Below are 14,612 nucleotides of genomic sequence, written 5' to 3'. Positions count from 1 at the left end.
AGGTTCGAAACTTTTATATATATAAAAAAAAAAGAGAGGAGGAGGGGGGACACTGTAATTCATAATTATACTCGAGTTGGATTTCACAAGAATTGTTTATTTTTGTGTTTTAAAATATTTTTGAATATATATATATATATATACACTTTATGTACACTTTAAATAAAAGTTTTTTTTATATATATATATTTTTGAATATATATATATATACACACACTAAAAATTATTGTTGTCCCCATGCTCCAGACTTTTGGTCAAACGAACCCTCTGTAATATAATCGACAAAAAATGAGCCATTTACCAACTAAAGACGATTTTAAATCTTATCATGGACTTCTTTTAAATGGATATAACTGTTGTTAGTTGACTCAAATAAATAGCGAGGAATCATGCCGATTGTACGAGTCATTTTTTAAATAGATGACAAATATAAAATACTTTGAAAGATTAAAAACAAATATAAACTTGTTCATTATAAAAAATAAAATAAAAAATCAATATATATCCAAAAAGAAAGCTTGTCCTTGATAATAAAATTAAAATTATGAATCACAAAATATTTTTTTCTTTTCAATATATATGTAATTTTATTACAATACTTTCAATTTACACTTAGTTTTCGTGATAAAAATAGCCAAAATTAGTTTTGATTTATATTTCAAACGGGGAGTGGATACACTTGTGCACGGGGTACGTGACATTTGTCACGCTTGACGCTTACGATGTCTGAGATCCTGGGGTGAAGCAACGAGTGTACGTACCCATGGCCTATTTCCAGTTCCAAGCAGAGCATTACAGAAGAAGGGAATGTTCGATCCCCTACATAACGAAAGGCACACAGAATTTGATGGGTTTTGGCACATGAAACCGTGGAACAGGACGACCCGAGTTCTCGGCAATCAGCATTACCCGGAAGTAGCTCCCAAGTAACTTGACTGGACAGGCAGGTAAGCAAGACCATAACTAGTCGGATCAACGGCCGGTGGTATTTAGGAAGGCTGTTTGGTGGCTTTGGTACTATCCTTACCCTTGCAAGGGGGTGTTTAATCTCCGGGATTTACTCTTTAGCAGTCAGCCGTGCAAGGGAGATTAATTCTAGCTGTTAAAAAACCCATGTAAAAAGGCATTAGGATGTTATATTCTTGCAAATTATACATGTCATCAACAGCCAACAATGCTACCATTATTAGACTACGATGCTAAACAAGGTCATGATTGTATTAATTTGTCCACTCATATTTGGTTTTATTTTACAGATGCCATTTTGAAGAGGATCCGATATATGCATTTCAGTTACCTACTGTTGACAAAGAATCTTTCATTTTCCTTACCTTCCCCATTTTTTCCCATTGCTTTCAAATTTCATGGATACCGATGCAGGTGTCATCCTCAGTGTCTAGTCAACGGAATACATGGCCCAACAGGGCAGCAACTCAACCGAAAAGATGGAAGTTCGGCAGGAAAAAAAAGAAAAGATAAGAAAATTTTGGGTACATGTTTTCTATGATTTTCCTTTCTCCACTTCATCAGCATCTTCCATTTCACTGCCTAGTCTGACAATATCTTCCACAAGGATCTTTCCTTCTGTTGCAACAAAATACAGAAAATAGTAAATTATACTTGGGAGGTTAAAACAAAAGTATGAAGAATAATGTAAAGCATATATCTATATATAATAAACCGGGGTGTGTTGTTGCAACCTTTTTACTACGAGAACATTAAAAACTTTCCATCTACATGTTAGTATGTTGCATAAAAAAACAATCCTCAGCAAACAAAACCAAAATTGCATATTTATGTGATTGGTAGATAACACCACAACATAATTATATTATAGCGGTAGTTTAAACATTATTCATCTAGTGAAGGTGGTAGCGAGAGATCTGACAAGAAAAGATGGAATTCATCACTAACCTGTATCTTTGGAAAGATTGCTTATGAGTTCTTGGATGCCCTCCTTTCCCAAGTGGTCCTTGAGGTACATAGCAGCAGAGGCAACCTCCTCAGGAGTCACTTTACCATCATAATCCCTGACATCAAAATGAAAGGTTTACTGGGGTAATTCTTAAAAACCACTACAGAGTTCAAACCAAAATTCTTGAGGCTAGGGCACCTTCAATTTTTTTTTTTTTTTGAGCTTGCAATGGAAAACTGTGAGTTTTAACGCAAGCAAACAACTTATAATTGAATGAGGCATGTAAATAGTAATCATCTTGCAGGGACAAAGAGCAGCAGCATTTCCTAACACTGGCTGAGACACCAGCAAATTCAGATTATATATACATAAATGTGAAACATCGAATAAAATCAATTGCTATGAAACCAGCAATAATGTTCCAAGCATAAAGCATTATCCTCTACTTGACTACTTCATCTGTTTGAAAACCCTAAGATCTCCAAATCGAGCCATTAATTTGCCAGATTGATTCCAAACTATACATGCTGTTTGCTCCTGTATCATCTTGCACAGCTTAAGTCATCGAGGCAATCTTCACATATGAGCAACTAAATACAAACAAGAAGTGCCGAATTGTGAACCTGTCTTCTAAGGTAACCCCTGACTGATTTAAACACTTGACAGGCAGCATTGGGTGCCTGCAATGTATGTGTGTATAAATGCACTATGTTTTGTGACAACCATCCTCATATCACTGAGTTGCAATCCAATTGGTCTATAAATTTCTGTGAGATGAGATTTCACAATGAACTTTTAACTGATTTACGTTATTCAGATGACTTTGTAAGATGCAGTGCGATGTACATCACTAGCCTCATGTTTTTGGACAGCTACAAGCACGGATATCAAGCTGATTTTCAGAAAAACTTCTTCAGGAGTAGCCTGAAGAAATTTCCATGTGCAGTTCCAGAGTGTGTTTGACATAAAACCACCACAATCCCCACAATTTCAAAAACAGAAATATGCAAACCTATCAAGCAGGCGCCATCTATCTCCAATTTTAGCATCAACATCGTCAATTTCTTTTTCCAGCTTTTGGAGCATGGCATCTACCTGAAATGTGCACACATCACAGCAACATCCTCAGTTACATTCCAGTTCAGAGCTTCAAATAGTATGCATTGGTATTCTATAAGAAAAAGACTTGAAAGTAAATTTAAAAAATGGATAATGAAGCTAACAAAGAAAAAAATTCTTCAAAAAACTTACTCTATCGATCAGGGCTGAAGAAACTTTGCCAGAGATATCTGTTCCAGCAGCATGATCGCTCTCCTCTCTGGCAGCTTTGTATGCCTTCTTAGTTTCTTCCTCACCTTCTGTACCTTCTTTGTCCACCATATTGTTATACAAGTCTATCTGGAATGACATAACAAATGAGTGAGGTAGAGGAAATGCAGCTTAGCAAAGCTCAAATCTACGGACTCCAACTGCGAAGCTATTTAAGTGAGAATGGCCTAGATGGAGATCCCCAGATAATTGAGTTATCAAAGTTTCCTAAAAGGTCAGGATATTCTCTTGCTTAGCGTATATGAATTCCTGTATAAGCTAATGAGAGCTCTATTAAAACTCTATCAACACCAAATATAGTATTTACCTACAACAAGAATGATTACAAAGAAATTTACCCTCAGCAGACAGCTTTCAGCAAGACCATCAATCAGCGGAGGAGAAAAAATATTAAGAAAAAGAACAATTCTTTGATAGCATTACCGGTTTAATCTCCCAGGAACAAGCATCATATTCCAAAGAGGAACTGGTGCAGTATATTTCCTGTCTAACTCAAATGGATAGGGGTTCACTGCCAGGGCATCTAGGAGGTTTGAACCACACCCGAACAAATTCTCACAGGATTCAGAACATATAAATTAAATGTGCAGATGAAGTCAGAAACATAAAGATGAACGTCATACAGAACAAATTATCACGGTTCATAACATATAAACTAAATGAGCAGATAGTGCCAGAAACAAAAAAGATTCATGTCATATGGAACAACAGACATTACAAAGCATTCATGCAGCCTAACAGTGAAAAAATGGCAAGAAAGCTCAAGGGTGATCTTGAACTGGGCTGTCAACAGTGGATCTTGGATGACTTAAATTCATGAGGTTCAAAATGAAAAAAACAAGAACATGGAAATTCCACCATTTCTTCGAAAGTCATGTAACAGCAAGATTGTTAAAAGAGGAAATAGAAAAGAGTGATGTCATCCCCTTTTATGCCCTCAAAATTAGATGTATAGGATCACAAATCAGAAACAATTTAGTTGTTCCTACCTCCTTTTTGACAAGTCGCAGGAACTCTTCTCGCTCCCTACTTACAGACTGGAATAGGTAGCAGTGAATAATGTGGAGTAAGTAGATGACATAACATAAAATTATAACAGAAAAATGTGTAGCAGATAACAAATGTTCCTGGTCCTTACAGATGCAGAAGCTAAAACAGCCAATGCACGACTAAGCTCACAAAGCTGCTCATGTTTCTCCAATGTTTTTGCTTTCGCCTGTTCTTGTGCTTCTCCAGCTGTTGGAATAGTCATCTCTTCCAAAGCCACGTCCTTTTGACTACTAACAGATTCCTTCATCCTAGCCTGCTCTTCTTCCTCCTCCTCCTCCTCCTCCTGCATAATAGGTTATTTAGAACAACTAGCCAAGAAGCAAAGCATTTAAACAAAGCACAATAAATCTAGCAGCATATGGCTACTATATATGCTCCACGACCAGCAAGGATGCTCAAGACAATTAAATTAGGATTATGTGTTCAGAAGAATACAATGAAGCTAAGGCCCATCGCTAGTGCAACTGTAATAGCCTTGAGCCTCACACTGAAGAGTCCATAACAGGGCAAGGCCTTACTATTTAGAATTTTGTAATGAGATGTATTATTCAAATGCTGAATTTATGAATATAAGCTAAACAGAGTAAGAATGGCATGGAGGACACTATACAAGCTATAGGTAGATGAAAAAAAGAAACTGGAGAAATCATGACTAAAAGAAAGTTTCAAGGAATACGTCAAAATAAAGCTAACAGGAAAATGAAATCTATTAGCACAGCACTCCCATGTGCACAAAAATGCAGCATACATATTATGAATGTATGTATAGGATTTTATTGGACTGCAACGAAACCATTAATATGCAAATGCAACTACTTTGTTGGGTTTGAGAGACAGGGAAAATGCTAGAGCAAGTGTCGAACAAATAACCAACCTTGATCAGTTCTTCTTGCATTTCTAGGAACTCCAACTTTCTTCTCCTTTCTGAAACTAAATCTTCAGATGGCAAGGCTGTAACTCCAACAGTATCCACAACCTCGTCCGGAAGAGATGACAGTGTAGCCTGAACAGCTTCCTCAGGCCTAACTTTTCCAGAAACAGAGAAAGCTCTGTATAGAGTAATAAAGAAAAAAGATTAGATTGCAACCATTTTTCTTGAGACAAGTACAAAAAATGAAGTGTTAAGTTACCTAGACAATATCAACAAAGAGGATGGAACAGAGTGATTGAGAGATAAATCCAGCCAGTCACGCAACTGCGCAGAAAGATAATTATTTACATTCCTGAACAGCATGAAGCTTTTCTCTACTTTCTATGGAGAATAGGATAAAAATTAACTGAGACCAATGGTATTCCTTTCTTTGTGCACAGTAGTGAGATTCACTTCAGACATGCCCTGTTATTTGAGCAAATCTAGAGTAAGACTCATTGGCCTTCTTAACAGTTGGCAAGATGCAGGTGTGTGTGTGTGTGGGGGGGGGGGGGGGGGGGGGTGGGGTGGGGGAGCTTTTGCTACTTTAGCAAGTGGTGAAAAGTGTATTTAGAGGAAGAGCTTGAGATGAGTTGTTATTTATCATATATACCAGGAACTTAGCTTTAGGTCACTGCATGACATCTGAGTTTTCATGGCCAGGCAGGTGAATTAAACAAAGAAGAAAGGCAACGTCAATTAGTGCTAAAATAAATAGCAATTGCCTCAGTACTTATAGAAAACCTTTAATAAATAGATATGATAAAATCTTTTCACTGTTTACAATAGTAGCTTGGCTCTTTAACTGCATGGAAACTGGAAAGTGATAGTTATTTACAGCTGATACAAAAAGCATAACTGTGGTCATGGTTTCATGTAATTACCATGATAAATAGATTTTGATTCCAACCAAGGGCTTTGACATTTTCTTTTCTCCTGTGTACCCTATCATTGTTCTTCTGCCAAGTATGTAAGAGTTACAAATATCAAATTTAGACAAACCTGTTGCCGCATTTCATCCACAGAAAGCAATCCAAGTAAGCCCCGGTCTCTACATGCTTGACGAAGTTCAGCTTCAGAAAGGGACTCCACACCCTCAGCTTGAATCATCTTATCATCATTCTTGATCCTGCCAGATTTAACAAACTTAAAAGGTTTTAAGCAAGAATTTAACCAATTATTTAGAGTTTCATGGAATTTCTTGTCCCCCTTTTTGGGAAATCCGAGTCCTCAAATAGGCAATAACTTCTCTGCAAATCTTTTAAAGATCTTAACATGTATGTCTCCATTTCATAAAGCATTAACAGTCGGATTTGATGGACATACTTCAACAATTTTTTCAAATTACTATATATAATTGGATAATTTCTAAATCAATTATGAAATAAGAGTTGGCTAATAAGGAAAAAACCCAACATTCTTCACAGGTCACACCATTAGTCTTCACTTATGAAGGTGCAGAAGAACAGAATTCCTAGAAATACCAAAAACAATTAACAAGAGATATCTTACTCTTGCAGTCTTCTCCGAAGCATATAACGTAGATATGCATCTGTTCCATATGGGCTGATACCCATATACTTGCACATGCTTACTAAACGAGGCCTGCATATAACAACCAAAGCAGTGCTTTGTTAAATCAAGGGCAGTCTGAAAGGAAAGGACAAGATACTTTCAGAAATACTGATGTGACAGCAGAGATGAGGACCTGCTAATGTTATCCAAAGTAAGCTCATCATTGAATAACTTGGCAAAGCCTAAAATTTCTTCATTGGAAACACGAGAACCAGTCCTAACCTGTTTGGATGGCAGAATGAAACCTAACATTAGTTTGTGATACAAGAGTAGAAACATAAAGTAGATATCATTCTCTTGCTTGGAGGAGGACAAGGAAAAAAGTACCTTGTTCATAAACTCATCCAGATCTCCTGCTGTCTGCTTTGCTTCTCCACTTCGAGAGTTCTGGACTTCTTTTGCCATTTCTTTCACGGTGTCTTGAAGAAACTTAGCGTATTCAATTCTTGCATTTAGCTTTCTTTTCAATGCCTCCTACAAGTCAAGCATTTAATATGGAACTGGGGTATGAAGGTAGGAACACCAACTCTTTTCCTACAAAACCATTTGATATTGTGACCATTGAACTAACAAAGCTCAAAGAGTGTATCTCTACCTGTTCCTTCATCTTGTCCTGGAAGGTTGATGGCAACATGTTGGGAAATAGTTTTAGGAATACTGGCAGCAAAAACTCCATGAATGGAACTATGATGAAAACAGCAAAAGGAACCAGCCTAAATATGTCAGCAGTAGTACGTGTTAGTTGTTGCCTTTCCCTTCTAGAAAGGCCCTTCCCACTGGCAAGTTTCACCAATAACCTCGAGCTAATCCTGACATCAGCCCAGAGTAGTTTAGTACCCAACCAATAGTGTTGCATGGTAGACTTCAATTCATCCTTCCAATAACGAATCTTCTTAGCCCAGTCTTCCCTAAATAAAGAATAGATTGTCAATGTGTAATCAATGACTCAACTCAAACCAAAAGAAACAAGGAGTAGAATTTTTAACCTGCTCATAGCAGCAACGGCTCTCAAAGCCGGGCCAATCCCCAAAAGCTTCGCCCATACTTTCTGCATTACTGTTTTAGTGCTCTTTTGGGATTCATGAGCCTGCTTAGCCTTAGCCTTGGCTTTTACCTCGGTCAAATCTTCAACAGCTTCATCACACTCCTCCGGTGAAGCTTCCTTCGCCTGTTTGGCATCCAGTTGTTCATTTCTATCACTCCCACGGCCATATTCAGGTTGACCAGCAGTTGCTGTTGAAGCATAACTTACAGACTGCAAATAACACCTAATGCCCAAAGAAGAATCAAAATCTCCATTTCCAATTCCACAACCTAAACCTGAATATCCAAAAGAGTTATGCCTAAGAAACCCTGCTGCGGCTAAAACCTTCGACACCCCATCCCTGGAAACCAATGACAAACCTCTTTCATTTCTACTATCAGTACTCCCGAACGGATGATTGATAACGCATCTCGATTCTTGCAGGTCATTTGATTGAGGCGGTCCTCGCCCGTACTGGAAACTCGAAAACCCCCCCCGAATCAAGCAATTCGGTTCCCTCAGGAAATCAAAGAGGGATCGCTTTCTCCGCAAGATTGCTCTCGAAGCCATTATTATTACAACAAATTTCAGTCTCTAGCAAAGCTTTAAACAAATAGTTTCATATCCGATACACATGACTTCGCCAGCCTGTAGTTCACAGTATTAATACTAATTAAACATTATAAATAGATAAAAAAAAAACAGTAAAACATAATCTCATGTTACCCAGATAATTAATTTCTCAAACAACATTAGCTCGAGTGATAATACAAACAAACAAACCATAGCGATTATTTGATGAATAAAGTAAGATTAACCAGAAAATAGTAGAAACTAAATAAACGTAACAACAGCTAAATGTTTCGATTCATACAAACAATTAACACATTTAAACAAGTTCCAAGTGATTAATGATAACTGAATTTGACGATGGTCGGGTATTAAGCATGAGGATTTGATTTAAAATCATAGAATTAGAGAGAGAGGCAGGGAAGGAGTTCGACAGGTACCCTGGAAATCTTCAAGGAGTGAAAAAATGGAGTACAGAGAGTGTTTTTAGTTCATGGTGAGATGGAAGGTAGTTCGGGAGGGAGAGGGAAGAACATGCTGTGCCTGTACCGCCTGGCGCCTGGGCTTGGGGCGACAAATGGAAAGATATTCGGGTATATTGCAGTGCAGATATTAGGCTTATATGAGTGGAGCCCATTTGTGTTGTATTCGTTGGATTAGTGTCATTTGCAGTTGTGGGATCTTATAGATGGGTTTGAACCGTTGAATAGGGTGATTCGGAGGTGAGGGAGCGTGGTCAAATATCTTGGCAATAATAATTTAATTAGTCAAGGAAGATAATGTATGATAATAATAATAATAATAATAATAATAATAATTTACAGTTATATGCAATAATATATATATATACACACACACAATCTAAACATTTTTTATCACGTTTTAAAAAAAAACTATACTGCTAATCTAATCTGTGTATATATGTGTGTGTGTGTGTGTGTGTGTGTGTGTGTGTGTGAAGACATAATACAGTGTTATGGGATGAAAGTGGATTTGCATTGGATTTGGCTTTTCATAAAAGGAACCCTGGCCAGGCCAGCATTTCTTTTAAAACTTGAGTTTATTTCTGAAATTGAAACAGAAGAAAATATAATTATTTTAAGAATTTTGTCTGGCTGACTTTAAACTTTGATTATATTTTTTTTATAAACAACTTATGATTAAAATAAATTGATTTGATTTTAAATTAGAAATTTATTTCGTAAAAATAACTTTTTTCAAAGAAAGGATATATTATAGGTTATTATTTGTATGTTAGAGGTTAAATTTTCAAACTTTTGATTAGGAGTTCATTTGACATAACTTTTAAATTAGGAATTTAAACTTTGAATTATAATTCAAAATTATTTTTTTATAAGTAACTTTTAATAAAAATAAGTTAAGATGAAGTTAGGCTATAAATATACTCGGTAAAAATGATTTAAAAAATTTTCTGAATAAAGGATACAAAATCCATAAATTAAGTTAAAATTTTTAACTTTTCATCAAATTAAAATTTCAATTTAAATTCATAACAAGTTATTTCTAACCAAACATGTTTATGATTTTTCTCCTAAAAAATAACTTAAATTAATTTATAAAAACCATACCAAACATGGCCTAACTCGAAATTTTAACTTAATTTCATAATAATTTTTGTTATTTAATTAAAAAAAATTAAAACTAAACATATTTATATTTTTTTCAGATAAAATTTTAAAAACAACTTAAATTAATTTACATAAATTATATCAAAATAACCTAGTTACATTTAACATATGAATGTTGAACTAACAGCATTGAGCAATCAACAGTAGTGACGAAGTGTTTTTCACATGGCGAATTGCTGAAAGAATTGTTATAGGAAGGTTGGCCGTGTATGATTTTCAGAAAAATTTATTTATTTATTTATTTATTATTTATAGGGTCTTCGAGCCAGTTTATACATACCTCAATTAATTTTTACAGGTCTTCAAATTAATAACAAGATAAATTTTCAATAACTATCAATATTAACAACCATAAAACTTGAACATAACAACATAAAATTTTAAAAATACACGGTTTAATCACGTTATTTTTAAAATCCTTTGCTTTTGAGACATTGAACCCGTAAGGTGAGGACTATCAGGGGACCGTTGACAACACTCCTCGGATACAATGCAGTCCACGCAGCCCACTCCGTAGAGTACGCACAGCTCGCGTCATCAATATTTACAATTCGTATTCCATTTCCAACCATGTCCTCCTCGTGAACGGAGAGACACCGGAGACAGGCATTTGTAATTTTAATGTAATATAATGTTTGCTTCGTATATTTTGTTTTCCTCCACGAGAGCTCCAAACAGGAGTTGGATTACACCATAGTAGTAGCTCTTCAAGCCATATATTTATAGTAGAAACTAGCCGGTATGTAGGGCAGATCAGATTTTTTCTAAAATAAAAAAGATATAAAATTTCAGATGATGATATTATTTTTAAAAAAAAATAACAAAAATTTGAAACACATATCATTGAGATTTGAATGGGTTTAATAATCTTAGTTAATTTAATATTATAATTAAAAAAATCAATGAAAGTTACAAAAAAACCCAAAAAAAACAATAACTAATTGAAAAAAATTAACGTTCATTAATATTATAAAAATATACCCTCTAAATATTCTTAAAAGGTCTCAATAATCTTATTTAATAACAAAACAAAATTGATAAGAACGAGATAACCTCATAAATAGAAAAATAAAAGAAATTTGAACTTGAATTACCAACAAAGTAAAAGTTGAGGGAGGAACTAGAAATAAAATCAACTTTAAAGAAGTATAAAAAAACTTGACTCGAGTCGGTAACCCAAATTCATAATCTGATCATGAGATCGGGCAACGTCGCACATACAGAATCTAATAAAACAATGGAGGTTAACTATCAAGCAAATTAAACGATGAAAGACGAAACTAAAAAAAGATCAATTTGCAAATAAGGCCTCAAAAAGACCAGAATTAAATCATGATGTTCTTCAAAATTTATGATTTAGATCACAAGACTGCCATTACTCTATAGAAAGCAAACATTAAAAAATCACGAAGTAAAATTCCTTACCATCCAACTTTTTTTAAAAAAAAAACTAACAAATAATAATTAAAACAATGAGGACCAAATATGATGTGGAAATTGAATGAAATAAATTAACAAGAGACTAATTTGAAAAATAAAAAAAATCAAGAAAGTGATAAAAAAAACAGCAATAAAAAGAATGAGGACCAAACAAGATAAAAAAATATACAAAATAAAATGATGAGGGAATAATTGAACAAAAAATCATCAAGGAAAGGAAAAAAAACAACAATAAAAAAAAAAGATGATCAAATTGGGTTCAAAAATTAAACAAATAAAATGCTAACTAGAGAAATTGAAAAAAAAAACAACTTTAACAAAGTATTATAAGCAAAACAGATAGCAAAAGAACAAAGACAAAAACCAATACAAATACAAATTGATAGGACACGTTCAATTCTTAGAAGGGCTGGCGTGAAATCCGAGGCAAGGAGAGTGAGAAGGATTAGGGTCATGAGACCAAGATAATCTAATAGAAATAAAATAAAATAAAAATTAGTGTAGTCCCCAACAAACCCAATGCCAAATGATAAAAGAAAAAAAAAATCCAAGTTAACCATAAAAAATTATAACCTGGTAATGAGATCGGGATCACCTCGTACAGGTAAATCCAAAAACATTACAAGGCTCAATTCTCAACTAACTTAACATTGAATGATAAAATTGAGAGAAAAAATATCATTTTTTTTAAATAGCAAAAAAATAAAAATAAAAAAAATAAAAACAAGATGTGACATAAAAACACATGGAAACCCACTTCATTATCTTATAAAGATTCAAACATGAGGATCAAGAAGAAAATAAAGAAAAAGGAAAGGAAATGAAAGAAAAGAAGAATGGGTTATTGGAGCCACATTAGACTCCCAACCCCAACATGCGTCATCTTATAATAAAGCCTTGGAAAGATGATTCTAACAACACAAGGAAGGTCATTTTCAGAGGTTAAAAGAAGTCACATTCCTGCCAAAGCACGACAACTTCCCTCACATGTTGGCGCTTGTAGTACACGCGCCAGTCACTCTTTTCTTTTCTTACACTATAGTCATTGGTTTGAGAAAAAAAGAAATAGTTGGTTATATCTATCGGTTTCAAATTTGACTCTCAACGGTTTAATTGTTTTAAATAAATACAATCAAATTCAATTTGACCAAATCAAGTATCAATTAATTATCAAACTTCCTTATCAATACCATGAGAATCCTATATAAAGCCAATTGAAACAACTCGTCAAGTCTCAAATCAACCCAATATAAAAGAATCAAATTGAAAAAAAAACTCAAGTGGATAAAAAAAATCCAAAATAAAAAAAAAATACAATACAAATAATGAATGTTAAAATTGCAATAAAAAATAAATCAAAAGGCAACAACAAATTTTAAATTTGAGAGTTCAATTGAAAAGAATGAAAACATTAACAAAAGAAAAAAAATCAAAAACAAAAAAATATATATTATAAACTTGGATTGAAAGGTGAAACTAAAAATAATGAAACTTTCATAAAAGATTCAAGGAAAAAAAAACATCATAAGAATAAGTATTAAATCCTAAACATCAAAACATAATAAAAAAATGAATATACATATTTTTTCAACGTGTTTTTTTACACTAAAAAAAACTTCTAGATGTAAATCGAAAAACTTATGCACGCATCTAATTAAATAACTCAATAACCATTGTGTAAAGCAATAAAAAAAATCATAAATGATAAATAAAAATGAAATTGAGAAAACAAAGTAAAAAATAAAGATCAAGATATATAATATCGTAATACGAGTAATTTATCTGGTTATATTTAATGAATTCCTCTATCAAAATAAATTTGTAATAGAAAAACACATAAAATTTATAATAGAAACTGACATACACATAAAATTTATTGAACAATAATTAAAAAAAATAATACAAGGCTGCACATATGAAAAATCTTATAAAAAAATAAATATTAAAAAATAAATTAATTAATCTATATAAAATTAAGAAAAAGAATCACAGATGAATCATACCTACCTCTTTAAAAATTAAACACACCCAATATCATTTAAAAATAATTGCAATTTGATTAAAACATAAACCCAATTTTTTTTTGAAAATATATAGACAAATAACACACTATTTTTTTTAAAACTAAAAATTAAAAAAAAAGAACCAGGTCAGGCGTTGCTGGGCCTGACAAACCAGACCTAGTGCCTGATCTAATAAAGCAATGGCCTGCGCGTGGGTCTTTTTTTAAAAAGTTTAATAGAGTGGACGACGCGTTGTCCACCCCAAGTATATATTTAAAAAGGACGTGTTGTCTACGTCAGCAGATGACACGTTGTCTTGTCAACCCAGAACCCAGCCTATGTGGTGGCTGGAAAAACATGATCCTTTGTTTTTTTCACCCAAAATCTCATTTTCAATTCATTTTGACCCAAGACACCTAAAAAACCCCAGAGACCTTGTTAAACCAATCTATGACCACAAAAGGCCAATAAACCGCTCAAAAACCTGAAATCCACCCGGAACAAAAATTATTATCGAGTTCAGATATGTTGTTTTAGGTGTTTTCAAGGTAAAAAAACACCTAAAAGTACCCCCTTATCATATGAAACTTTTGATACAAAAATTAACCGTTCTGGTGACTGAAATATTTCCTACCAGCCATTTTCTCTCTTTAAGCCGGAATTCGATGACTCTCTCTCTCTCTCCTCCCAACAAAAAAAGACTAAAAATAAAAAAATAAAGTTAGGTACAAAGATGTATTGTCTTCAAATTCAAGGGACCAGTAATCTAATAACTAAAAAATACGAGAGATTAAAATGAATGTTTCAACAAAACTTGCAACCCCCATGTTACCAGAGATTTTCACTTTAGTCCTTCATCTTTCAATTCAACCTTTACTCCAAAAAGATATATGCAATCGAGAGCTAATCTGGGCTCAAAGAAACCAAATCATGCAAAATAAAAATTCAAGAATTAAAGTACAAATTACAAAAAAAAATACACCTCTTCAATCCAAAGTGTATTATAAAAAATTACACAATATTTGAAGCACAGTAAAAAACGGATGCTTTTTAGTTTTGTTTGTAATAATGTACAATTTTCTTTTTCAATAGATTGGGAAATTTTTTTTTGCCGTATGTTCTTGGAATATTTTAAACGTGGTGTCAC

General features: G+C 33.7%; 1 protein-coding gene across 4 annotated transcripts; it reads right to left on the bottom strand.

Annotated features, from left to right (window-relative positions):
* Positions 1-531: 531 nt before the first annotated feature.
* On the bottom strand, positions 532-8,976 carry LOC7464593 (uncharacterized). Of its 4 annotated transcripts, XR_002984413.2 has the most exons (16): positions 8,814-8,975; positions 7,766-8,451; positions 7,375-7,687; positions 7,107-7,253; positions 6,913-7,001; positions 6,717-6,809; positions 6,207-6,333; positions 5,425-5,489; positions 5,169-5,343; positions 4,383-4,577; positions 4,234-4,281; positions 3,167-3,313; positions 2,928-3,010; positions 1,915-2,030; positions 1,332-1,584; positions 532-1,099 (listed from the first exon to the last, which is right to left on the bottom strand). XR_002984413.2 is itself a non-coding variant. In XM_052456538.1 (15 exons), the coding sequence occupies exons 2-15, from the start codon at positions 8,371-8,373 to the stop codon at positions 1,502-1,504; spliced, it is 2,286 nt and encodes a 761-aa protein (XP_052312498.1). In that variant the 5' UTR covers positions 8,374-8,451; positions 8,814-8,976; the 3' UTR covers positions 1,201-1,501. The 4 variants fall into 4 exon arrangements, 3 of the variants coding, with proteins under 3 accessions (XP_052312498.1, XP_052312499.1, XP_002315110.4); XM_052456538.1 differs by lacking the exon at positions 532-1,099 and having other exon boundaries at positions 1,201-1,584; positions 4,383-4,574; positions 8,814-8,976; XM_052456539.1 differs by lacking the exon at positions 532-1,099 and having other exon boundaries at positions 1,201-1,584; positions 4,383-4,565; positions 8,814-8,976.
* Positions 8,977-14,612: the final 5,636 nt, after the last annotated feature.

This window comes from Populus trichocarpa, chromosome 10 (genome assembly GCF_000002775.5).
Source record: "Populus trichocarpa isolate Nisqually-1 chromosome 10, P.trichocarpa_v4.1, whole genome shotgun sequence".
NCBI classification, from domain to species: domain Eukaryota; kingdom Viridiplantae; phylum Streptophyta; class Magnoliopsida; order Malpighiales; family Salicaceae; genus Populus; species Populus trichocarpa.
Note: the sequence above shows the minus strand (reverse complement) of the source record. Positions and strands in the feature narration are given on the sequence as shown.